Source organism: Strix aluco, chromosome 1, assembly GCF_031877795.1.
Source record: "Strix aluco isolate bStrAlu1 chromosome 1, bStrAlu1.hap1, whole genome shotgun sequence".
Taxonomy (NCBI): domain Eukaryota; kingdom Metazoa; phylum Chordata; class Aves; order Strigiformes; family Strigidae; genus Strix; species Strix aluco.
This window is the reverse complement of record NC_133931.1, coordinates 155,674,008-155,698,893: the sequence shown is the minus strand read 5'-3', so window position 1 is coordinate 155,698,893 and position 24,886 is coordinate 155,674,008. Positions and strand designations below refer to the sequence as shown.

The 24,886-nt window shown below is 40.5% G+C and overlaps 1 protein-coding gene across 3 annotated transcripts in view; it reads left to right on the top strand.

Annotated features, from left to right (window-relative positions):
- ELMO1 (engulfment and cell motility 1) overlaps positions 1-24,886 on the top strand; it is a 308,650-nt gene that overhangs the window by 275,977 nt on the left and 7,787 nt on the right. For all 3 annotated transcript variants that reach the window (XM_074841559.1, XM_074841549.1, XM_074841565.1), the window contains 4 exons: positions 3,841-4,004; positions 9,404-9,516; positions 17,441-17,548; positions 21,059-21,141. In XM_074841559.1, coding sequence (XP_074697660.1) covers positions 3,841-4,004; positions 9,404-9,516; positions 17,441-17,548; positions 21,059-21,141 — 468 coding nt within the window. The remainder of the gene's footprint in view (positions 1-3,840; positions 4,005-9,403; positions 9,517-17,440; positions 17,549-21,058; positions 21,142-24,886) is intronic.

The following is a 24,886-nucleotide window of genomic DNA, read 5'->3' as shown; positions in this document are numbered from 1 at the left end:
TAAGGTCAGACATGAGGGGAGGAAGGGTTGATGCTGTCTCTCAGACAGCAGTAATCAAGGGCTGGCAACTCAGCTTTGGAAACTAAACAGATTAGAAGTTCTTGGCAGTGATTCCCAAATGCTCAGGAGACTCAGTGCAATCAGCAGCTTTGACATTTTGGCCAACTAGTTAAATAGTGTTGGCTATAGACATTACAAGGCAAGTGATCACCCCATTATGTGCTGGGCCTGGGGCATACACTTCCTGCCTTCTGTCTCAGAGAAAGTGGAGCCTCTAAACCAAGAAGGTCTTTGATGATACCCTGTGAATAACTTTCTAGATCATAGCAAAGAAGAGGAATTTGCATTGTTTCCATGTTAAACACAGCAGTCAGTACCAGAAAAGGGAGACAAGGGTTTATACAGGATTTTGCAACTAAGCATAAATGACAGTGACCTAAGTCTACTGAACCTGAACCTCCTTTGCATCATTTAGCCAAGAATGAGCACTGCTTCGTATGAATGGTTTAGAGATCAGACTGAAAAGAAGATCCGCATGTATGCACCTCCTTAAAATACAGTATTTATTTATTTGTTTGTCCATTTATTTTCTGAGAAAAACTACTCATAGAGGCCGTTTCCCCAGTGTGAGTGCCTGAATTTAAGAAGCTAAATCTAAGCAACAAAAACCCAGATCTGTACAGCTATTTGAATGAATGCATGAAACTGGAACTGCGTGCATGCATAAGCGATTGCAGGACTATATTTCCTTGCAAATTCGGTTTGGTGCTGAAAAATCAAGGTAATATGGTAGTGATAGTTAATATAGCAGTGTAGTATGGTTAGTTTAGCAGTTACACTATGCCTGTCTGTTTAAAATTGTACTAATTTGTTGCTTTCTAATGCCCAGGGAATTTGATGCCATGAGCAGCAATGGGGCTTACATGTTTTAATTAAGCTACCTGGTTTTGCATGCTTCTTTTACATGATACCGCAGAAATGATGACTTCAGGCTGGCTGTAAAACCACATTTAACAAAGTAGTCTGGCACAACTTCTCAGTGGGCCTGAGAAGTCAGAAGTGAAGTCAGAAGCTGAATGTCACATTCTCTGTGAGTGTGAAAAATTAGGCCCAGTTCACCCCGAGCCTGGATAGTAGTGTTAGGAGATACCAATAGCTGAATATGTTTTCAGTGGGCAAGGTTAGTTTCCAGTCTCTTCTCCATTCCTGGTAGTTAATAAGAATTAGTCCTAATTAATAATATATAAATATATAAAATATAAATTAAAATTAATTAGCAGCAATAGGTAGTCATTGTCAAGAAGGCACAAAGAGGAAGGCAGAAGATATTTTTAAAAATCCAACTTGTCGCTGGGATTTTCTGCTTCATTTTTTCTCACTGTTCCTTTGAGGTCATTTCCTTCATTACACTTCCTAAAGGCTTTTTAGATATTAAACCAGGACCCAGTGAAATCAGTAGGAATATGCCTCTTGCCTTGTTGGGCACAATCCATTAATGTTCAGGTGTTATGGTTGTTTGGCCTTTCGGTTTGTCATTTCCAAGGTGTGACAGCATGTTTCTTACTTGGACTGCTGTGGTCTCGTGAGTGCGCTCTGAATGCAGTCAAGGAGACGTTAATCCCTCTAAGCAGTCGGATGGCAGCCAGGAGTTCATCTTTCAGATGGGGAGGTAGCTGATTCCCAGTAGCAGACGAGCTGAGTAACTCTTCAGAGGGATTTAGCTGCACATGGCCACCTTCTAAAAGCAAATACTTCTGTATATGAAATGAAGAGTATGCAGGTGCAGAGTACAAAATTCCGTGTTGCTTTATAAGACTTCCTCAAATACATAGCAATGTACCTATTAAATTTGTAGGAGTGGATGGAGAGGAGCTCATCTTTGCTGCGTTTGCAAGATTTACCAAGAGTAGGATCTTAACTGCAAGGATGCAATCAAATGAAGGTCCCAGCCAAGTGAGTGTAGGCTGCTTCATCCAGGGAGTGAAAGTGTGGCAAAGGCATTTGCTGCCCACCTGAGCCAACACCTTTGGGAGAAGCATCTTGCTCCTCTTGAAGTAGATCTCTGGGATGGATGTAGTCCCTCTAGCAAGGAAGCAGATTATCTTTAGTTCTTCACTTGCTTAGTTTCACCTGCTGGACACAGCTAAAATGAGTGCTTAGATCACATCTGAGAAAAAAGTTACATCTCAGGAAGCAAAATTAGAAAACATAGTGCAGGCAACGAGTTAGAAGACTGAGGCAACGCATGTGAAGCAATGCAATATGTGAAAAAATAAATTTTCAGAATGATTAGGGAACCTCTGAGGGGCTGAGCTTCTGTTTTAAGATACATGGTGAAGATGAAAGAATAAAGGAAAATTAACAGTGCAGAAAAAGATTTTGCCCTCTGTTTGTGTAGCTGTTAATTTCTGTCACACCTGCTTTGATACCAGGAGGAGTTACCATTTCCTACTGCTTTTTAGCAGATTTTAGTAGATTTGGGTGGGATGGGCTTTTCTAAGTCTGATAAATTGTTTTTTCAGCCAACTTAAGCACAGCATCAGATAAATATTTCAAAGTGTGTGATTTGCACCAGCACCAAGGAAATGAGTCCAGGATTACGGAGAGACAGACAGTAATCTGTGATATGTATTTATTTGAACTAGAGCCAAGCAATTCCCCTTAGTTAACTGTGTCTCAGCAGTTTTCTCCTGATAATTAATATGCAGATAGATGGCTGTTGCCTAGCCATCCTTCATTCTCATTTTTTGGTTTGCATTGTTAATGGCATTGCTTCAAAAGCAATCTGTAATACCCTTGGCAAACTGATATCTCTCTCTCCCACAACTAATGGTCTCTTTTAGCAAGTTCTCTTTCCTTCATTGTGCATGGCCATAATGTGCTTGTAGCGTAAAGCTCTCACAGAATCACAGAGTGGCTGAGGTCGTAAGGGACCTCTGAAGGTCATCTGGTCCAGCCCCCCTGCTCAAGCAGGGCCGCCTGGAGCCAGTTGTCCAGGACTGTGTCCAGATGGATTTTGAGTATCTCCAAGGATGGAGACTCCATAACCTCTCTGGGCAACCTGTACCAGTGCTCGGTCACCCTCACAGTGAAAAAGTGTTTCCTGATGTTCAGAGGGAACCTCCAGTGCTTCAGTGTGTGCACATTGCCTCTGGGCATAAGGAATAAGGGAAGCAATGGGCCACAGTTAGCCACTTTGTGCTACTGCCTTCTGGTCAGGACAGCAGCTCCAAGACCCAGCAGGAGAGCAGTATGACCTGAAAAACGTTCTGTAGTCTCTCTTGTGGGCAGTTAAGAGTGGTCACTGCAACTTGTGTGCTTCTCCTGGGTTTTGCTGGCAGAAGTCAGGATGTGCATCTGCGCTCTCAGTCGGCTCCGTAGGACTTCACTGGATTTTTTTTCTGTTGCAAGTCTGGTGTTGTATGTGTGCCTGTCCGTGACATGATGGGAGCATCAGCTCAGAATGCAGAAGAGCCATGCTACTGCTGCCATGGGCACACAAACCATGGACAGAGTGAGACTTAAAATCCTGTAATCAGCAATTGTAATTTAGCTGTCTAGGGAGACAGCCAAGCAATAAATCACACACACACACACCCCGCCCCAAAAAAAAAAAAAAGATTTATTGTTACAGAGCAGATGAGCTTTTGCTGTAAGCTGTGATGACCTGTCAGAAGTTGGCTTATTTTCTGGTTATGCTACTGAAAAATTGTCTTGAGACCACATAGCATTAATCATCTTCTGTACCTAGAAATCTTACTGTGACCCAGAATAAGATTTGAAACAAAAGTGAAGAAAGTGTTAACACAGGTTTTCTTTTCCTTTCCTTGTCAACCACAGGTAATGCAGGTAGTGAAAGAACAGATAATGAGAGCACTCACTACCAAGCCTAGCTCCCTGGATCAGTTCAAGAGCAAACTTCAGAATCTCAGTTACACAGAAATACTTAAAATACGCCAGTCTGAAAGAATGAACCAGGAAGATTTCCAGTCTCGTCCGATTCTGTAAGTACTGTCTTCTCTTCCCACTCATTTTTGCATGGAAGGATTAACAAGTGTGAATGACATTCATGAGCTCTTCTGGGAGAACCCAAGGAGGAAAGGTGTCCAGGGAGCCTTCCTCAAAAGCAGTAGTGTGGCATCTGCTTGAAATGCATTATGTTTTCTTCTGCTGGGAATCACAACTTTTTCTTTGAATTCAGTTAAACCAGACTCAGCAAATCCCTACAGGGTCTCACATGGCTTATTTGTATGAAACAATGCTTTGATATTTCCTAGCTTTGGCTGATTGTGAGCCTGGTTTTGGTGCTGGTAGTTCCTTTTCTTAAAAAAAAAAAAAAACCTACACAAAAAAACCCCAAAAAACCACCACAACTTTGTCTTCTGTCCAAGGGCCTTAAAAATTCCAAGTGTCACTCCTCTGGGTGAGACAGGGAACCTTTTGTGGTCAGCAGAGAAATGGTGAGGACTCCAGAAGCATCAGCTGAATTGTCATTGAATCCTTATCATGTTTCAAGTGGAATGGCTTGTGTTTTTCCAAATCTCCTTTTCAAGGCAAACGTGTAGAGAAGGGTTTGGACCAGAGTGCTTCAGGATTCAGAAGCGGGATATTAATTTTGATTTGTTTCTAAAGGATACAAATATCTAAGTACAAGCTCTGGGGACATATTCCTCCAGGGGCAGCAGGGCAACAGCAGAAGCATAAGCTGAGTAGAATTACACACTTAAATTTTAATCATACCAATGTGGATCAAAGCAGGAATGCTTCTTTTATGTTTTCAGTGTATTAGAAGATAGGACCTAATGCCCAATTAGAACTGATGTCACTCATAGTAATGCATCAATTAAAAAGCTACAAATGGTTCCAGTCAGTTTTTGTATCATTACACTGCTCGGAAATCCCCTGCCAATCCCCTGCAACGTTTAGTGGTTCAAAACTGCTCGGTACTGCTAAGCTTGTCACCAAAGCTTCTCATTTTCCCTACTTTCCCTATGAGTCAACTGTTTAAGTATGATACAGATCAACTATTTATATTCTCTTGCACCATCACCTAGCCTTGTGAACCTTGCCAGTGCCCTCTGCAAGCTCTTTATTTCCAGTATCACTCTGGCTAGTTGCTGCCACAGTGCAGAGTCTCCTTCACCATCATGGAATGAGTGAAACAGCCAACACAAATAGTTAAAAGCAACTGAAGTGTTACCAGAGACTCATTTCAGTTTCAGGACAAAGGCTAAGCCTAAAGGCTATAAAGGCTAAGTGAATCGATAAGGTGTTTAAGCAATCACAACTGCATTTGCAGAGATTTAACTCTATGCATTTGCATTTTGATTGCATCCATGATCACTTATTCTTGACTGTGAAAAGAAATGGTTCTTTCATTTTCTGCTTTGATTTGATTCCCTGTACTGAACTCTCTCAAATTGCATAGATGGCACAATTGATAGAAGTACAGAATCATGGCCTCATTGTAGGGAAGGAGACTGAGTGAAGAGAGCAATCGTGGCTTGTGCTGTATATTTTAAAGCCTTGTAGATATGCTAAAAGAGATTGCACACAACGGTGAATGTAAAGTCGGCAGGCCTTGTTTAGTTCTGCATGAGAATATGGCAATCAGATGATGGTTTCTCCTGCCTTGAACATGATAGAAGTCTTTCTTCTGCTGTTCATTGTATGAAGCACTGAAGTTTTAAGTTTTCAAGCTGCCAGGTGAGAGAAGCTTCAGTTAAGTTGGATTTGAATGTAAGCTGGCAAGTGTTGCCTTAGATCCTCGTAACTACAACAACCTTGTTTTGCAAGGATTAGTTGTTTGGTTTTTATGAGCATTGTTGTATCACGTGAGATGAAGTTTTTTCAATTTCTACTTTTGATTAGGGAAAGTAAAAAGTCCTTCAGAACAGAATTGATCCAGGATTCTGGGATCATTATTGATCATCCAAACTGCAATTCCACAACAAAATGATAAAGTATCACCAATTCATTTTGAATGGCTGTGGAAGAAAGTGTCTAGGAATCCTGTGGGCCTGTAGAGGACCAGAGATCTCTTTGGCACATTAAATGGCAACAGAGATGGGTTAATACTGCATAAAGATATGATGTCCAAGTGGAGGGTTGCTGGTTAAAGGAGAGTTAATGTCAGCTGAGGACCCATTGCTAAGTAACATCTGTGTGAAAATCAGCAACATACAGGGAAATGGAGGAATGTGGATGCTTTTCAGCTTTTTACAGATTTCTCTGCAATGCTTGAAAGAGTCACTAATGCCTACTCTGAATGTATGAAGTGATTAGGAGAGGGTATAGCTACAAGCCAGAAAGATAAAAGGACAAAATACATTAAAGCAGTTCTGGAATTACTCTTCTGTTATGTTGTAATGATGTAAATGTCTGTAATATGCCACATCCTGAAAGGAAAACAGCTAACAAGAGTCTTAACTATAAGCTGGAAAGGTAAAAACTGGGGACGGATATAACTGGTGCTGAAGAAGAATTAGTATCATTTGAATAATTTAAAAATAATTTTTAATGATTTTCAGATTTGCTGACAATTCAGGTCTGTTATTTTAAAAGCGAGTGACTGATGTTAGTATGGCCTGTAGTGCCAAGACCAGTGAGATCAGAAAATTAGCCATCGTGTATATTACTGTGTGGTTCCCTCAACCCTTCTGTCTTACCAGCCCACTAACTTTTGCCCTTCTTACGTGACAGGAACACAGTAGGAAACTAATAGCAATTTTTAAAGCTGCTGTCTCCTTAGACTTTCCAAGTTTGTTCTCTCTCTCTTCACAAGGCACAAACTGTTAAGCTGATGTCATCTGAAGGACAATAAATAAAATTTGCACAAAACATATTTGCATTTATGGTCTTCTTTTAGCTCATTGTTCCTGTTTGATTTTAAAATTAGACAGGAGGACCTATTTCTTGTACAGAGATTTTTTTTCTAACCCTCCCGTCTTTAGACACTGACCCTGAGGAACTGAATTCCCTTGCCTTCAGATGGCTTTCTGAAGGAAATACAAAGATTCAAAGAAGCACATCTTTTGTTTAACTGTGTGACATGGTTTGATTGTTCTGCCCCATTTCTGTCACCTTGAAGTGTAGAACAGAAACCTTGACAGTGAGGAGCACTAAGTGGCAGGATCACCTTGCAAAAATTTATCTGGAGTCATGGTATCTGAAAAACAGCTGAAAACTGTACAAGTCAGAGTAACCATGTGTTGACATGAGCTGCTGAGGACAGTAAGTGCAGGTGACTCTGGCAAGGGATGGATGGATTTATGGGGTGTCACTAAAGTCCAAAGTTACTGAAGACTGTTTCTCCATGGAGTAATGAGCTGTCTCCACAACCTCTGTGTATTCAGGTTTGGGGACTGTAAAACATAAGAGAATACTACCTCTGAGCTTTGTGGTTGTGGGAGCAGATATATGCACGTGTGTAGAGGGACTCCAGCACATCAGCAAGGAGGTGGAAGGTGGTGTCCCCTTCCTGCCTCCCTTCCTCCTATGGAAAGTCTGCCTTAGACAGTGAAGTACTTCAGAGAGCATTACCTGTTTAATTTTGGATTGGTTAAAAATTCTCCTCTTCCTCTGGTTTGTAAAGGGCAGATGGGGCTTTAGAGGACAGAAGAGGGAATACTATGAGCAGTCAGATGTTAATGTGCTGGGTGACCCATTTTTGTTTTTTCAGTAGTGTCTTACAGCTATTATGTTGTATATATCTTTAACACCTATTTAATGATAACTATCCAATTTCTGAATTAAACTACCTAAATATCAAACTGATGTTTCTACCAGTCTTGAATGTTTGAAATCAGGCAGGTGGAGATTTAGTCTTCAGCCTGGACCGCTGAGTAATCCATAGTCTGTTTTAACACTGTTCTGCTGAGCCCCTGCTCCCAGCTTTTACCTGAGGAATGGGGAAGCTCATCAGCTCAGTAGAGGCAAGACATTTTTTCAAGCACAAAATTCTTCTAATCACAGTATTTAACCATTCAGCATATTCATATTTAGTTTCCAATGAGAGAACAACAGTGCTTGAAAATTATCCTAAAAGACTAATAATACATTTTCAAAAGGTGGCCTGTTTCTATAGCTACAATGCTTCCTTGATTTTTGACCAGCTGGATTTTCACAGCTTGTAAATATGCAGTGGGTTATGCATCAAGAACTCCAACCATTTTGTTAATACCTGGAGGAAAGATGGCATTTTTTTTAAAGGCCTGATCTTTCTAGCAGAGGGCTTGCAATGGTTTCAGTGGGGGTCTGACAGATCAAAGGTATAGGATCCAAATGAATGTGGAAATCAGCAGAGGCTGGGCTCCCTAAATTTTCAATAAGAGATAAATTTTTGTTGTCTCTATGGGATACCACGGCTTTGCTTCCTTTTGATGACAATTGCTTGAACATACTGCCAGACAGAATGATTTTTTGGTATTACCTAATTTGCACAGCAATGCAAAATTATGTTTCTGACACACTTCATATTTTATAAATCCTCTACACATTCAGTTATTTTTTAATCTTACTAGGCTTGCTGCTAGTTGATGTTTAAACCTGTCTTTTATGTATTCTTAATGAATCTAAGTGAGGATATAACTGATGAATTCAGACATCTGTGAATCCATGTGATGGCGTATGAAATCAAACTTTATATTTAAAGTTTGGTGCATAGTTTTTTCTGCCTAGTTCTTGACATGTTCAACTCTTATCAAAGTAGGATGTAGAAAATGGATTTTCTGAAGGATATATAATATTATTTCTAAATGCACTGTGGGTTTCTGCACTCTTGGGCAAGGGTAAAGTTTGATCCTTTAGCAATCCCTAGTCATGGGTTGCTCTTCCACAAAATGCTGATAATAATGAATTAGTTGAATGGCATGGAATTAAGAACAAGCATATAGTGCTGGTATTATTTTAGCTCATTGGCATTGCTTGCTGTTTTTTATCATTGTTTTAAAATGTGTTTTAGCCTTCTTGTGTTGTCCTAAATAATAGTGCTAGTAAAGTATACCAGCAGAGGATTGTGCAACAAAAGGTGACAGACCCTCAAATAAGCTTCACAGAGATCCTGTGATGAAAAAGCATTATTTGCTGCAGAAAAACCTTGTTGGTGCATTATAGTAAACATTATTTTTAGATGAGTAAAGTAAGAAACAAATAAGTGACTTGCCTGAGTCATACACTGATGTCGTAGCAGGGAGATGTCTGCAACAGAGATATTCTGCCTCCTGTTCTTTGTTATAAGAAAAAGGGTTTTTTTTCTGGAGCAGACTAGATTCTGACCTGAACCTGCCTGTGAGAGTTGTCCCCTTTAAACTCCTTGCAGAAATATCTTCTGAGACTCTGTCTCAGAGGAAGGAGGATGGTCTTTGATTGAATTTGACAAGTGCCTACTTTCTCTCTTCCCAAGGGAACTGAAAGAGAAGATTCAGCCTGAGATCTTAGAACTGATCAAGCAGCAACGTCTCAATCGACTTGTGGAGGGCACCTGCTTTAGGAAACTCAACAGTCGGCGTCGGCAAGGTACAGCTCAGACTGCCTAGTCTGGCTTTTTATTGTCACTTTTGTCTAAAATTTGAGATGAGGAATACTACTTTTAGTAGCAGGATCCTTGGTTGTAGTGCTGTCTTGACTGCTTTTACCAGGGGGCATCTGAAAGCATCTCCTAGTGACAGTTGTTGTAGGGTTTCCTGTGTTTCCTTGGAACGGGTTTTGGCTTCATCACACAGATCATCTGGAAGAAGTCCAGCATTTGACAAAAATCTCAAGCAGCAGTCTTGCACTCTGAACTGAGTATTTTGATTTCTGCCTGGAAAAGACTTCTTGTTCATCTCAAAACAAAATCTCTGCCTCTGCAGGAATAGCACGTGAAACTTGGCGTAGCCAGAATTTGAATGTCTCGGACTTGGACCACCTTGATATATGTGACGAACTCATTCTGCCTCCCTTCCTCTCATACTGCCTGTCCTTGATTTTTGTCTTGTATTACTGTACACATTAAATATGTTATGGAGTTTAAATATACTTTTAAAAAACACTTAGATCAGTAATTTGTGTACCTTCAGATGAGTACTTGATTGACATGAGAAGATTATTTTCCCAATCCTATGAGTCATTGCTCAATGCTAGATTTACAGCTTGTTTTGTACAGTCAAACTCTCTCTCTATGGTTCTTTTCCCCTCAAAGAGGCACGCTGCTTTCTCTGGACAAAATAACAGGGACATAGTGTAAATTCAGCAGACTAATTAGAAGTTGTATCCAAAAATTTCCCTTTAAAACCCTCATTTTGTGATGATTCAGATTCTAATTTGTATAGTATTTACAGCAGAAAACAAATGGCAAAGTTACAAAAGCTAAGAGTAAGAACAGACAAAAATCATTATTTGAGACCTTCAGATCAATTGGGGAAAACTGTTTTCTTCACAGATAGATGTATCCCTGCAATGCCTCCTTCCATACAAACAAGGAGGCAATTTTCCTTAATGTAGGGAGGTTATTTTAGAAAATTTCAAAGCCTTTATGAAAGGGTTGAGTTGCAGAAAAATGTGTTGTAGCTTTATATCCTCTCTGTCAAGCCTACAAACACCTATGAAGCCCACTGCACAGAGTTTAAGGAAAAAGCATTATTTCACTGTGACTTTCTATACAGATTTCACAGGGAGGCATGATACGTGTTTTTCCTTCAGCAGCATATTCACAGAGTGCAAGTAGCTAAACTAAAGTGTAGTTTGGTTTGGCTATCAGTAGTGAGGGTTGTTTGTTTTATTTCTTTCAGAGCCTTAATCCAAATGACTGAAACTCTAGGGAAGGAGCAGGGTTTGTGGCAAATGTTCTTCTTTTGGCAGACCTCCAAGAGGAAGACAGACTTTTTATTTTATCTTAAAATGTTGTTAGTTCATGATTTATAGGATCAAAAGCCTTAGGGGGAATACATTGGTTCAACTTAGATGAGTGGAGTTGAAGTCAAAAAAAAGTATTTAAAATAAAATCAGCATAGTCTTCTGGTCCACAGTTGAGAAGTTTCCTATGTATCATGCCTTGGAGTGAATTGTATAGGCCACCAGATTAATTGCTTTGATGTCATATTTATTTCTTTGGAAACAAATAAAACTTGCGACCATGCCTCCAAGAGTTTGATCTTCTCTGAAATATATTGGGTTTTGTCAGATACAAGCCCATTTGAAAGGGCATGTTTCCACATGCCCTTAAGGGTTTTGTGTGCTTTATGTTAGACTCCTTGTATTCCCTGAAACGGAAATGTAAATTATCCCCCTGGGAACGAGGGAGAAGACACAACGATTACAGAAGATGATGATGCATGAGGCCACCAGGACTAAACTCAGTAAGATCTAACCCTGTGCGACCTAATGAACAAGCAAAGTATGGTTTGTAAACACAAGCATGTAAGCCATTCAGTTGGGATCCTTTTTTAGGTATGTACAGTTCCTGGGACAGCCCAAATAGCAAATAGTGGCAGCTGGCACAAAGCCGAAGAAGCTCTCTTGAAATCAGCCTTTATCTTTCAGGGCCTCCTGTACCCCTAGCAGAGCAACCTGTAAGACCGAGGCTGTCATGATGTCAAGAACTAGGACTTGAAGTAAAGTGAGTGGAGGACAGAGGTTTAGCTAGTGATACTACGCATCAGGACAGTCAAGCTTTCAGACAATTCCTCTGAATGTCCTGATAAAAATAGTACAAGTCCCAAATTCCTGAGTGTGTCTTCTGTTAGCCTTACCCCACCTCCCCATCTCCTCTCCCCAAACCAACCTTCATGTACATGTGCCCTGTGCTACCTGGGGGTTCAGAAGCCACATCACCTGCCCGCTGCTCCAACTTGAATTCACTTGCCATGGACCGTTACCAAGGCTCTCAAAAGGGCCATGGTCCATCCAAGTTGATACGGAGCTGAAACAGAAATGGGCAGTGCTGTGAGGTATCACAATTTGCCTGTTATGTGGCAACCTGCTTGTAAGAACATTAAGATCAGATAGGTGTTTTACTTCAGTATGTATACTGCTTCTTTTACCTTTCCTGTGATTCTTTTGTTCCCTTGAGACAATCCTGGAACAAATGTTGCAGATCTACAGATTGTACAAGAACCTGAACATGCCCTACACAGGAGAAGCTGAAAGCATTAAATTGCTCATTTAAAAAATAATTATCAGGCATTATCCCATGATAAAGACTCCAGAGCTAACTTCTGTTAAAACTGCTGTTGTTTGAACATGTGGTAGGACACACATGGTTAGTCACAGTAAGTTGAAAAAATTGACTTACAAAAAAATAAGCAGGGAGTTTACAGCCTCTTAGGCCTTTTGAGAAGAGGTGAAACACTTGGCATTGGAAAGCCTCCAATATAGTAGGTCATTCATTGAGGGGATGCTGAGGATTAAGCTGTGAGGTATCTGTAGTCGGATCTCTGTCTTTTGTGTTTCAGCACAGGATTATCATATCAGCAGGATCTGTCTGTAGCTGAAATTCAGGAACACCACTGTTGTCCTAGGGGAATCCTTAGCACTTTCAAAGAATATTTCCCTTGCAAGGTTTCATAGGAGAACTACAGCACTAGCTCCTATTTTTATTAAGCGTTCTTGAACAGTTGGAAATGAAACAGCAAAATCTAGCCTGCCCTTCTGGTCATTGTTCAACAGCAGATCATGAAGCTCTGCAAATCCCCTCTTTGTTCCTTGACCGTGGAAATCAGCTGACAGATAGACCTCTTCAGCTTTCTCCTTCCTCAGTTAATTCCTAAAAGAAAGGGGAGAATACTAAAGTGAAAACCTGCAAAGCACTTTACAACCCCAAAAGTTATTATTTCCAGTAGAGCTAAGTAGCAGATAAAGGCATTTTATTGAGGATAATAGATACTTCTGATGCTGTCATCCAGTACATTTGTAGTTTATGTTGCTGGGTGCACTCTTGGAAATAAATTCCCCTTTTAGCTTTGTAAAGATTATAGAGAAATTGCATGTTATTGAAATGGTTTTGCAGCCAAAGATGAGGTTTCTTGAACACTAATTTTTAGAAGGGAAGGAAAGCCTGGTGATACACACCATTAAATTAAAAACACATGGCACCATGTAAGTAACCTGGAAAGAGCTTAAATTAAAACAAAAAATCAAGTGAAGACAGGTTTTCCATCTCTTGCTAGGATAAGTAACTCACACTTCTGAACAAGAACACACACTTTGTCTTTTTTTCTGCCAAGCCTCTTTGCTACTTCTACTCCATCCCACCCTCCATAGTCCCATAAAAAGTAATATTCTGTGAGTGTGTGACTTGCTGAGAAGAACTGGTTAGCCAAATATGCCTCCAGCATGCTACAGGTCAATTATTCGACAGCAAGCAGGGCTTGCTGACTTTCATCTAAGCAGTTAAGACCAGTTAGAGTGAAAATGTGTCACTGTAGTTGTATTAGAGAAAGAACACAATGAAAGAAAAAGGGTGAGTCCACGTACAGTACATATATCTAAAATCTACACAAATACGAATGTTTTCACTGATGTATTTAAAAGTGTGTTCCTGTTGCTAAATCTATGAGGAAGACTTTCTTTGAACAAAATTTCTCTAGTAATCTGGAACAATCTTGAGATAAAATGTATACTCTAAGACTTTTGTCTGTACCTATCTGAGCTATTTTCTCCCCAGATTCTAATTATAGAGCACTTCTGTACTAACCACAGCACTTCTTTACCTGGGATAGCATTGTTAAGGGCATATGAGTCATTGGCCATTAATGCGCCTGGAAACACACTATGTGAATGGCCAAGCACTCTGTAGCCCATGTAGCAAAATGTTCTGTGCCCTACTATTTGGTCACAGTTTTGAATATAGCTCTTCTAGACAAATTGTAGCTGATTTTGTTATTTGGGTTTTGGGGTTTTTTTAAGCTCCTCTATATCTTTAACAGTGTGCTGTGATATATTTAACCCACTGACTGCTTTAGCAGTTATCTGAAAATCAGAACAATTTGTTTGAAACCTTTTCAGGCTAAAACCCAGAATGATTAATTCTGTTTCCCAAAGAAGAATCTCTAGCACCTTAATTTGATTGCGTCAGTGGTCGGTGAGCTAAAATACATAAGGACTCACCGGAAAGTGTAAATGACGTAGTATCCAAAAATTGCAATGAAATCACAAGCCCACATCATCTTTAAAGACTCTGTGGTTAGTGGCTTGCCCTCCCTACAGCTGCTTGCTCTGAGGAGGAGTTTTACAGAGGCAGTTGTAATAACACTAAATACAAAATAAGAGTTGTAGCTCATAGAAGGGACTTAGGCTTTGGGGCAAATTCATAAGACTGGGCCTAAACCCAAACCAAACTCTACTCCTTCCTGAACAGAGAGTTGTCCCACTCCAGCTGTGCGCATCCACGTGATCTGCCAGCTGTGGAGCACAGGGTCTATTGAGAAATGCCTGTCCCATCTTTAAAGTCTCTGGTGGCACTTCAACTCTGCGGACTTGGGTTTAAGAGCTCTGGAGAGTTTGGACAGTTGTTTTTCCTTGTTTTATAAACAACACTTTCTAATCATGGTAGAAAAGAGATTTTTCTTCTGCTTATTTTTTTTTGTTTATCAATTTAGAGCTGAAACTAAATACTGCCACCTCCCATGTGCTGTTCTGTGATTAAGATTTCTTCACCTTTTTTGTCAGTGGAAGCAATTTAATACCATTTTTATTTTGACTGCAGCATTATTTTATATACTACTTCTCCAATAAAATTGTGTACAGCACCTGCACTACAGTAAAATAACATGCATCTTGTTTAAAACTGTTCCCCTCCAAGGCATTGAGTAAGTGGGATATTGTCTGATAAACTGTTTGTAACATCATGTACAGCTGAAAAAAACACCCCAGCTGGTGAGGCTGAGGTGGGTATAGAAGCAAGGGTTACTTGCCATCACTAAAGTGGTGATTGCCCTCCTCAGCCTGGCTGGTGCTGTCATGTAGTGGCTGCAGCTGAGGGAACCTCGTTAGTTCCATTTGTAGGTTTCATTTAAGGGTTTTCCCTTTGACAGCAAGGCTGTGGAACAATGGCAGGTATTAGTGAGCTCACAGGAGAATTGTGCTGGATATGCTTCAAGCTACAAGTTAGGCTATTAGTTCTTTAATTAACCTTGGGTTATAGGGAATTGCTGTAAAAGGGTCCACAAGCCTTCCGAGCTAGGGTTTCTTCCCATAAAGCCACCCCTGAAAATGAAATAAGACATTTTCACTGAGGGTTTTTTCCCCTCTTCTATTATTGGAGCAGGGTGTTGAAACAGGACCAAGGTTACCAAAACACTATAACCCCCAGGAGGTTAAAGAGCCAAACTTTTTCAAACCATTGCTAACACCACCAGCCCCATTTGTTCTAAATTAAAAAGAATTAATGGTACTTTTTTTCAGTTACAACCATCTTCCTGGCCAGGTCATTGAGAAGGTAGTGAGACCATGTTGGCTTTTAATAGAAAAAAATTGGTGCTTCAGTCTTAGAGTTGGAAAGGTGTATTTGTTTGAACAGCCTAAAAACAATGAGGTTGCAGTTAAAGCTAGATATGAAAGCCTCCTGCTACAATTATTTGCAGCTTTTCTTTAGGTAGGCAAGGGACATGATGGTCTACCATCAGATTTAACAGGGTATATTTTTTAAGCATCAGGTTTTGATATGGTTCTGGTAGAGTTCTCTGTAAAAAGTGCGAACCTAGAAAAATTTCACACGCGTCCTTCTGAGACACACAAATTGTCCAATGAGTTGACTGTGTGTGTGCTCTTCAGATGGGAGTCTATTGAATGGGGGCTCCTGCTTGCTCTAGTTTCAAATCCCTACAAAAGCTTTGCAAGTGGGGTTTTCCTCTTGGCCCCATACTGTTCAACATTGTAGGTACTGCTTACAGTCCAGGGTTGCTTATATTTCAGCTGCTCTTCTTGTATGCATCACAAAATCATAATCTCAGGCTCTCTACCATAAATCTTTCAGTATTGTGCGTGCCTGTGAAGTAGATAACCAGAATCTCTCCCGTTGCCGTTTTGAGCCTTTCCCAGCAGTTTGTAAGGTCTTCTGAAACCTTTCTGTAGAAGGGGCTGCACACTCAAAAAGTGGTTTGAAGTGTGTGGGTTTTTTCCCCCAAACATTTTTACCAACCATGGCAAAGAAATTTAAAAGGGCATGCAGAAGCCCACTTCTGCCATTCAAAGCTGAACTGCCTTTCTGTGTTTTATTGCGTTGCATTTTAAATGGCTGGCCAAGGGACTGGAGAGTGTCCTTTAGAAAGAAGTTGGGTCCACAAAGCCAATATTTTACTAACAGAGCCAAGAAATCTTTGCTCTGCTAACACCCCAAACGAACTCACATATGCTGGCTCTGGTGGTTCTACAGCTCCTCAGATGCTTTATCCAAACTGTGGCTCCATTCGCTCTCAGTGATTGCAGCGCCATGGGACTGTGGCAATGCTAACATTTCCCCTAAATTGTCCCTTATGCTGCTTCTTGGCACAGCATCGGTGCTGCCAGCAACAAGAGAAGCACGGAGCCAGAGAAGCCCTCTGCTTCCCACCCCCCCTGCACTGGCATTTTAACATCTAGCCTTGCTCTGAGCTTTTGGAGGTTTATAGCTTGGATGTAACAAGATTATATTTTTGACAGCTTAACATGATGTGATCTGTTTATTAAATAGAAAGTGCTCTGACAAGGAAGGGTAACCTCGTTCCTGCCATTTCAGAAGGGGAATTGGCAAGCACCACCCTTGCACGCTAGGCAGCATGGAGGCCTGGCTCTGCAAAGCTGGAGTTGGCAGGAGATGTAAATATACCTCTCCTAGGAAGGGCTAAAATGCAAACTGGAGTGTGACTGCATGGTCACATGTATATTTGTGACCATGCAAAGCACTGAGTTATCTGCAGGACAAGGGACTTAACGTCTGCTTTTTAAATCTTTGCGTGTTTGTTATGTCCAGTCCCTCCATAAATATGGGGGTGTTCTCCCATGTCTATAAAAAGACATGAGTCATAATTTTCATAAAGTATGGGATATTTCAAATGTATCAGTTTTTGGGTGTCCCACACAAGACAGCTGGCAGGGCTTAATTTTCACACAGTGGGTGCTAAAAATGAAGCTTTATGGGTACATTAAAGTTATCCACTCAAAGCAGTGGTTACTTTGCCAGTCTTCTGTCCACGAGGGTATATAATATGTAAAACTCAGTCAATTGTTTCTTGCTAGTATTCATTTTTGGAGCCAGTGCTAAGTCAATAAAAAAAGGTAGATTAATGCCACCTTCATTTAATCAAGTAAAATTACTGAGCAAAGTCCCTGCCCTACTTTCAATAAACCCCACACGTTCATTCTTCTGAAAGAAAAAAGACATTCCTTCCCTGTAGTGCCTTGTTTGAGTAAGCTTTCTCCTAAGCTATTGATAATGCTGATGAAGACATGTTAGTGACCTTGTTTAATGCATTTATTTTAACAGACAAATTTTGGTATTGTCGACTTTCACCTAATCACAAGGTCTTGCACTATGGAGACTTGGAAGAAAGTCCCCAGGGAGAAGTCCCCCATGATTCCTTGCAAGATAAATGTAAGTCATGTACAAAGATTGTGCTACTTTTGCTTCTTTTATGCTAGTTCCTCTTTATAACTTGTAATAGGTTTCTCTTAACACAGGACATTATCAACAGCTCTGTTTACAGAGAGAGCGGAGGACACAGCTCATTTTCATTGCTCATCTAACTGCAGCTGTGAAATAGAAATACTTGGGCATATTCAGAAGCACTTCCTGTCCACAGAGACAGATGTTTCTTCTGTGGCAAACAGTCTAGTGACTGGAGGAGAAATCTGTGACAGGCAGATGTCTTTTTCATTAACGTGAGGAGCGGACTTAAAGATGACACATTGCTGTGAACAGTATTGAGAGCACTTCACCGTTACTGTGTACCCAGCTGGGAGAGGACATGCCCCTGTGACAACTCCTACCAGGGGATTTATTGGGATTTTTTTTTTATGGATAAAAGTAATTTTGGAGCCCTTCAGAAAAATCATACTCTTGTGATAATTTCTTCTTCATCCTTCAACATGAGTTGTAGAGGTTTAACCTGCAATCTTGGGAAAGTTTTTTATGGTAACAGAAATAATGACCAGTGTAGTTCTGTCACCAGAAAGTGACTTCAAGAAATCAAGCATTGAATAACGATTCATTTCTTTTTGTTCTTTTCTGAATCTCCATTAGTAATAAATGCCATTCCTGGCATTATCAAATTAGACACGCTTGTACAAATATTTCAGTTGGTAGCTCCACTTTGTTCATGGAATGACGGAAAGACTGATTCTTCAGAAGTTGGAAATTTTTCCAGACTGAAAATTGAGAAAGAAGAAAATCAGTGATTTAAACTTTCCTGTATATTAGTAAAACAATTGTTTCTCTTTTCTGCTCCCCCAACCTGTCTCCAGTCAGCACCTTTTAAAATTTCAAAGTCCTCCCAGACACAGTCTGGGAGGGAAAGAGGAAGAGCCTGTCTGATGCTGGAGCCCTGGCAGTTTGCAGTCGCATTCCCTTGTTTTCATTGCCTTACAGATTGCCTCAAGGATATTTCTCGCTCTTACTGCAGTCTTGGCAGAATGTAGGACAGGGGCTCACATTGCTGCATTAGCACTGGAAGAGGCTGTTTTTCTGGATGAGACTTGGAGAAATAGCCCTTGAATGTTACAGTAGCATCAGAATGACAGAAGAAGAGTGAAGGTCACAACTGCAGGCACAGTTATGAGACCAGCAGTTCCCAGATTTTGCTTCGAGCATGCTTCCACGCTCAAAACCCTGACCCTGACTGCAGGCTTCATCTTGTATTTGCATTTTCCATAGGCTTTTGAGCCTACTCAGGAATGTCAGAATCCCATGAGGATAGAAAGCTTCTACTTTAGAAACCACTGGGCCAGACCCACATGTTCCCTGTGCATGCCTGCTGGCAGAGCAGATACTGATGCAGTTTGAGAAAGATAACGGTTATTTCATCAGTATCTCAGGTTTTCAGCCTATGAAGGATATGAGATTTACCACAGTGCCACCCACATTAGAGTTTAATTAAACAGAGTTGAGAATATTGCAAGATACAAGATTATAAAGTGGCACTACTCTTCAAGATGCGTCAGGCCAAACTGGCTTGGCAATTTTCAAAACATTTTCCAGAAATATTCTGGTGTTCTTTGGATTGATGTGTGTTGAATTTTGAACTATTACAATCTGAATACGATGACCAGATTGTCAGCATTTGGGAGCAGGTCAACAGATGAAAGAGAATAGGTGGGTTAGAAAATGGAGGACCAAGAGAAGAAGCATAGGGCATTTTGTGTACTACTTGCCAAGCTTTGAGTAACTAGTGTCTATCTCCAAAAACCAATGTGGGGGTTTTTAACCTTTTCACTTCTGTGAATGTCACCCCTCTCTTCAGGTTGAAAGTCAACAAGCTGTGCAGACTCCAGCTGGGACAGAAAACAGCTGCCCTCTTTCTCAGGGCTTTATCTGTTGTGAGCACATCACATCTGTGCTCACACCCTCCAGCATCTTGTAGTCAGCTTCTGATACTGTCTGAAGTCTTTGATTCTATTTTTTCAAAGCAAGGAATAAGCCAAGTTCCAGATAAATAAAAATCAGGATGTCACATCAGCCTGTGATCTCCCATAGTAACTGTATTCCAGATCACAAAGATCAAGCGTATGAAACCTGAAGAAAAACCTTCTTGATTGGGAGATCTAACTTGAGAAAACCCTACCTTATGCAAGCAAAGAAATCGTTTTTCTGAGTATCTTCAGCAAATGGCAGGAATTCTTTCTTATTAAGAAGACCTTTCTACCATAGATGCGATCAAATATCTCCTTTACTTTCCAGTTTGTCCTAGCTCGCTCTCTCCTCTCAAAAATATCTCTGCTTGACCAAAAAGCAGAGTAGCGTCAGAGACATAAAACGTCATCAGGGACACAGCATGAAATACTGAGACTAAAGGCAGGAGAGGTTTAATGGTGAAGGGCCAAGTAACTTCCATTTCTTTTAGTTTTCCATGCAAAAAAAGTACTTTAAAAATGTCTGTTATATCCCATGCTATCCATTTGACCATAGTGCTGAGGTAATCTGTAATAAAATACATAGTATGGCAGTACCCAGTAGATGAGAAAATGCATTTCGCCTCTCCAATATTTCCATTAGAGTTTGTAGACAACTGGGCAGTAACAGATTTTTCATATTATTATGCTCTTCTATATTTATTATGCTTTTCTGCAGCCACAAGGATAATGGATTATTTATAGATTGTAGAAACTGTCACTCACTGACCATATTGTGTTGTGGAGCATATAGATCCTCCATAATGTAATTACTGTTGGAAAATTGACTTCCACTTGAAACTCAGAGAAATTTATCTTTATGTTTTAGTGACCTCTGTAAGTGAGTCTGAGTTGCAGCAGCTTCCAATATTTTTTTCTTACCTTTTTTTTTTTCAATGATTTCTGATCATTTCACATTTTAAAGCAATTGGAATGGGACATCATAAGCCTTAGTAGTCCTTATTCCTGTTAGTAGCAGAAAGGGACTAAACTGCTGATGTGAGTGAAAGAAAAAACTATTTGAAAAATTCATACAGGCGTTAACAGAAGGACAACAGCATTGAGTGAGGTAGTGTCCAGTTTGCCCAGCATCCTCCCTCCAGCAGAAACTTTACCTGGATGCCTAGGAAAGAGCAACAACAGGACAGACATACAACTTTAGTAAGGCAGAAAACAGTATATGTTTTCTAGATATGTGAATATTCATAAAAACTGTCCAGACACAGGTACATATCTATATGAAACACTGTTACCCAAGGTAGTCTCAACAGGCAAGAAAAGCATACTCAGATTTTTATCCAGATGCCTGAAGTTTTGTCAACTCACTGATTCCTATTTTAGTTGTTTTCTTCCAGTTTTCTTTCTTACAACAGGCTGGAAATGGCAAAGGAGGTGGCAATTTTAACACATTAGTCTTGCCTCCTTTCAGACTGTAGCTTTTACACACCTTGGTTATAACTTATTTTCTGGTTTTTGCTTTTGTTTCTTTTTAATGCAGTGCCAGTGGCAGATATAAAAGCTGTTGTGACTGGGAAAGACTGCCCTCACATGAAGGAGAAAGGAGCTCTTAAACAAAACAAGGTATGGTTCTCAAATTGTTATAAACACACACCCTGCAGAATACAAAGCTTGTCAACTCGACCTTCCCTGAAGTAATACAGGTATTTTTTATTCCAGCCTACCACCTTTCTGTGCATGCACACACACTTTTTTTTTTGCCTCAGACTATGTGAGTTAAATTATTGAGACAGCCTACCCTCCTTTACTCAGATTTCATGGCAGATGTGCATTGTGATATGCCCAGAGCACATTAGGAAAGTCTTTAGTAGTGATGTCTTCTACCTCTAAAGCAAAGCAGTTTTGACTGCTGCCATAGAGCAGACTAGCAGTGACTGTTGGTACCTACTCCTATATTGTCTCTGATAAATAACTAGTTTGTTCCAGGTGTATTCTCTGATAGCTCATGCTCAGTGAACAGTGGCACATGCCAAAATAGCAATTAATGTCCAGTTCATGATACCTTCAGGTCCGGTCAGGTAGAAAAACAACTTCCAACAAAAGGATGTAACGTAAATCTTGGTCGGTTAACCAGGTGTATAAGGATGTGTTCAGCAGTGCATTTGGGAAAAAATGTGTAGGAGACAATGGTCATCTTAAATTAGATTTATGCTACCTTTCAGAGTTTCAGATCAAGAACTGTACACTGACAGTAGGACTCAAATTGTACAGTGACAGAATCTTGCAGAGTTTTCGTTAGTAAGAATTGCCACCACAGCAAGAAGAAATTGAGTTACTAGCAAAGTCTGACATCTTTAGTGGTGAAGGTCTTCATACCATATTGTAGAGGTATATTCATAAGTTTTCTAGCAGGTCATGCTGTCTGACCTTACAAGAAAGAGTGCAACTCTAATGATGTGGTTCCAGGTCAGAGTGAACACCCTGAGGTCTGGGAACCAGATCAGAGGATTTGAATCGGAATTTCTAGTTACCTGAAACAGAGAAATTTTGGGTCCAACAAGAAGGAGATTTTGATGGACAAAATAGTGAAGAGTTCCTGCTTCAACACTTTAAAAGTGAAATGCATGCATTTGGTGTTCAAATATATACTGGAAAAAACAGTTCTGATGGGAACCATAGAGAATGAAAAGGCACTGTCAAAACTACATCACACAACTGTTGCAGCTTCATAGCTGCAACTTTTCTTAACTATAGGCAGATACACAGAACATCTCGAGTATTCTTTGCACCTCTTTCTCATATACATGAATTGCTTTAAGTCTATCAGGATACAGTCATCAACTTTCAGCATTGGCTTTACATGGTGGGAAATGAAAAAGTCAAGCCCAGCGAGGAAGAAAAAAAAAAAAATCCTAGGAGTATTTTTCCTTTTGATTTTCTGAATTGGGGCACTAACACACACATGCACACAATAGATTGCATACAACTCCTACCTCATGTTACAGCTGAACCATCAACAGCATTTGGCTGGGGCATTTATATGATACATATAAAGTATTTTTAGTGCTTCCTTGTCTTAGCACTCATATGTCCACAGAAAAAGGAAAGATAGGAAGATGGAAAGCAGTGGGTGGCAGTGATGGAAATGTGTCATCTTTATGGAGCAGTAATGTCTAGATAGTGTTTAATGCTAAACAGCAATGCTGTAGATCAGTTTGTCCTCAGCTGTCAGCATCGCCCCGTTTCCTCACGTAAAATTGCTTTGGACTGGCATAAAACTTCTGGCTGAGAATGTGAACATCAGGAGCTGATAGGCAGCATGGCTGCATCCATGTCTGGAGCATTCCATTTGTGACCCAGGCAATAAAAATTTTAGTGTTTTTATTATTTCCAATGTGGTCTGGGTTTTTTGATGGTTTGTTGTTTGGTTTTTTATTTTTCTTCCTTTATTCCTTGTTTCTTCCCTCGGGAATCACAGAATTTGTGAAATTAGTTGTCAATCAAACTGTCATGCGCAATATTGCAATTACTTAACTGACATCATAGGAATAACATATCATTGTTTGTGCAGTACCAAGTTAATGTGGACAACAACATGAAAATTAAAATAAAAAAACAAGCCAAACACAGAATGCAGTTTGGCTGAGATTGGTGTATGAAACCTTTCACTTCCTGAAATTTCACAATCGGTGATATATTTTTTAAGAGGCCTTTTCATCATGGCTTTCTTTTTACATATATAATGACCACCTTGATATTTATTCATTGGCAGAAAAGAAAATTGAATGGCAGAATGCCACTGCTGTGAACATAGCTGGAATTGGCAGAATGTCCATAACAAAGGCTTCAACGTCTCTTCATTTGCTGGCACATGGCTGTTATTCTTACAGCGGGACCATTTAGAAATAAATAAGAGTTAAACTGAATTGAAATTTGCATGCATATGAAGCTGGAACAACTTGATAGGACCAGACCTGAATCCTTTGTTGTTCATCTTGCTTGTGTTTTTAAATTAGGTTTAATTTTAAAGTCCTCATTTCTGTCTCTCGAGTAATATTAATTAATTTCAAGGAAATGAAATATATTAGATTTTGCAGCCTTCAAAACAAAGCACGAGAGAAGAATTTGGAAAAAACATTGCCATGTATTTCTAAGTGTTATTCTATCACTCTTTATTTGCTGATATGGCAGGCTTCAGGCTTGGTGCCTTTTTAGTCAGCAGAAATGGTTCTGCTCACTTCCCTATTGAATGCAGCTTCTCTTTTATTTCATGTTGGTTGAACAAGTTCCCTGCCACTTCATGTATAGATAGTTCTCAGGGAGGGGGATCTTCTGGCTCTGGCAGGCAAACTTAACATGGCTGTGATCTCAGCCTTCAGCAAAGACACGGGCATTTTGAGGCTGTTGATGACAGTAGGCAGAGAGTAGTGAGGTCAGTCCAGGTGCATGGGATCACTCAGCCATAGGCACCTAAAATGCCTGTTCATCAAAAATGGCTTGTCTCTGGTCCATGCGAGGGCCCAGCCGACACCGGGGGACAAAGAAGCTCTGGGCGTGGGAGAGCAAGCTTCCCCTCACACCGCCTACAACAGCTTTCCCTGCAGAGTTGAAACCAAGGAGTGGGAAGTGTCCAGCCAGCATGTGCAAAGTCTCTTGTTCCCTGTTTTCAGTGAAGCTCAACAGAGAGGCATGTCATGGATCCCAGTACCCATTACGTGTGACAAGCATCGAGGGAAGGGCAGAGGTCTGAAATGGGCAAGGGCAGAAAGGGTTAGGAGTGACAAGGGAGTGAGTTCAGCAGACTGAGGTGGGGAAGAAGAAGGCAAAACAAAGAGGGAAGGAGCAGGTTGGAAGGAACTGGGAGAGAAAAAAGACCAGAGAGAAACTGGTAGAAAAGGCTAGAGTGGAAAAAGACTTTGAGAAAGGTTGAGAAGTAGGACCAGAAGAAGGAGGAAAAAAACACAGATGGCTGATAGACACTGACCAGTTTTCCTTTAGGAATTGCCAGTTCCTCAAAATCACCTGTCATTGATGGGAACGTAACAAATCCAGGTGGGGGTGCCTGACAAGTCAGCCAGCTCAACCACTGAGACCACCATCAGTGTGGAGGGCCAGCTGGCAACTCCAGCTCCTTAGGCTTCCATTTTCCTTGACAATTAGCTGTGCATGAAATGACAGAGATGCTGGCCCCTGGAAGCTGTAATTCCTGAGCCTTTAGTCCCCGGAGCAGCCAGCAAAGAAGATGAACTGGAGCCAGGGCTGCCAAACTCCCACTTACCCCCATAAAGGGAAGCTTGGTGCCCTAAATTTAGCTCTTTCTCGTTCTCTGCATGACTGAGAATGACTAAACCCGTGACTCCCTGGGATA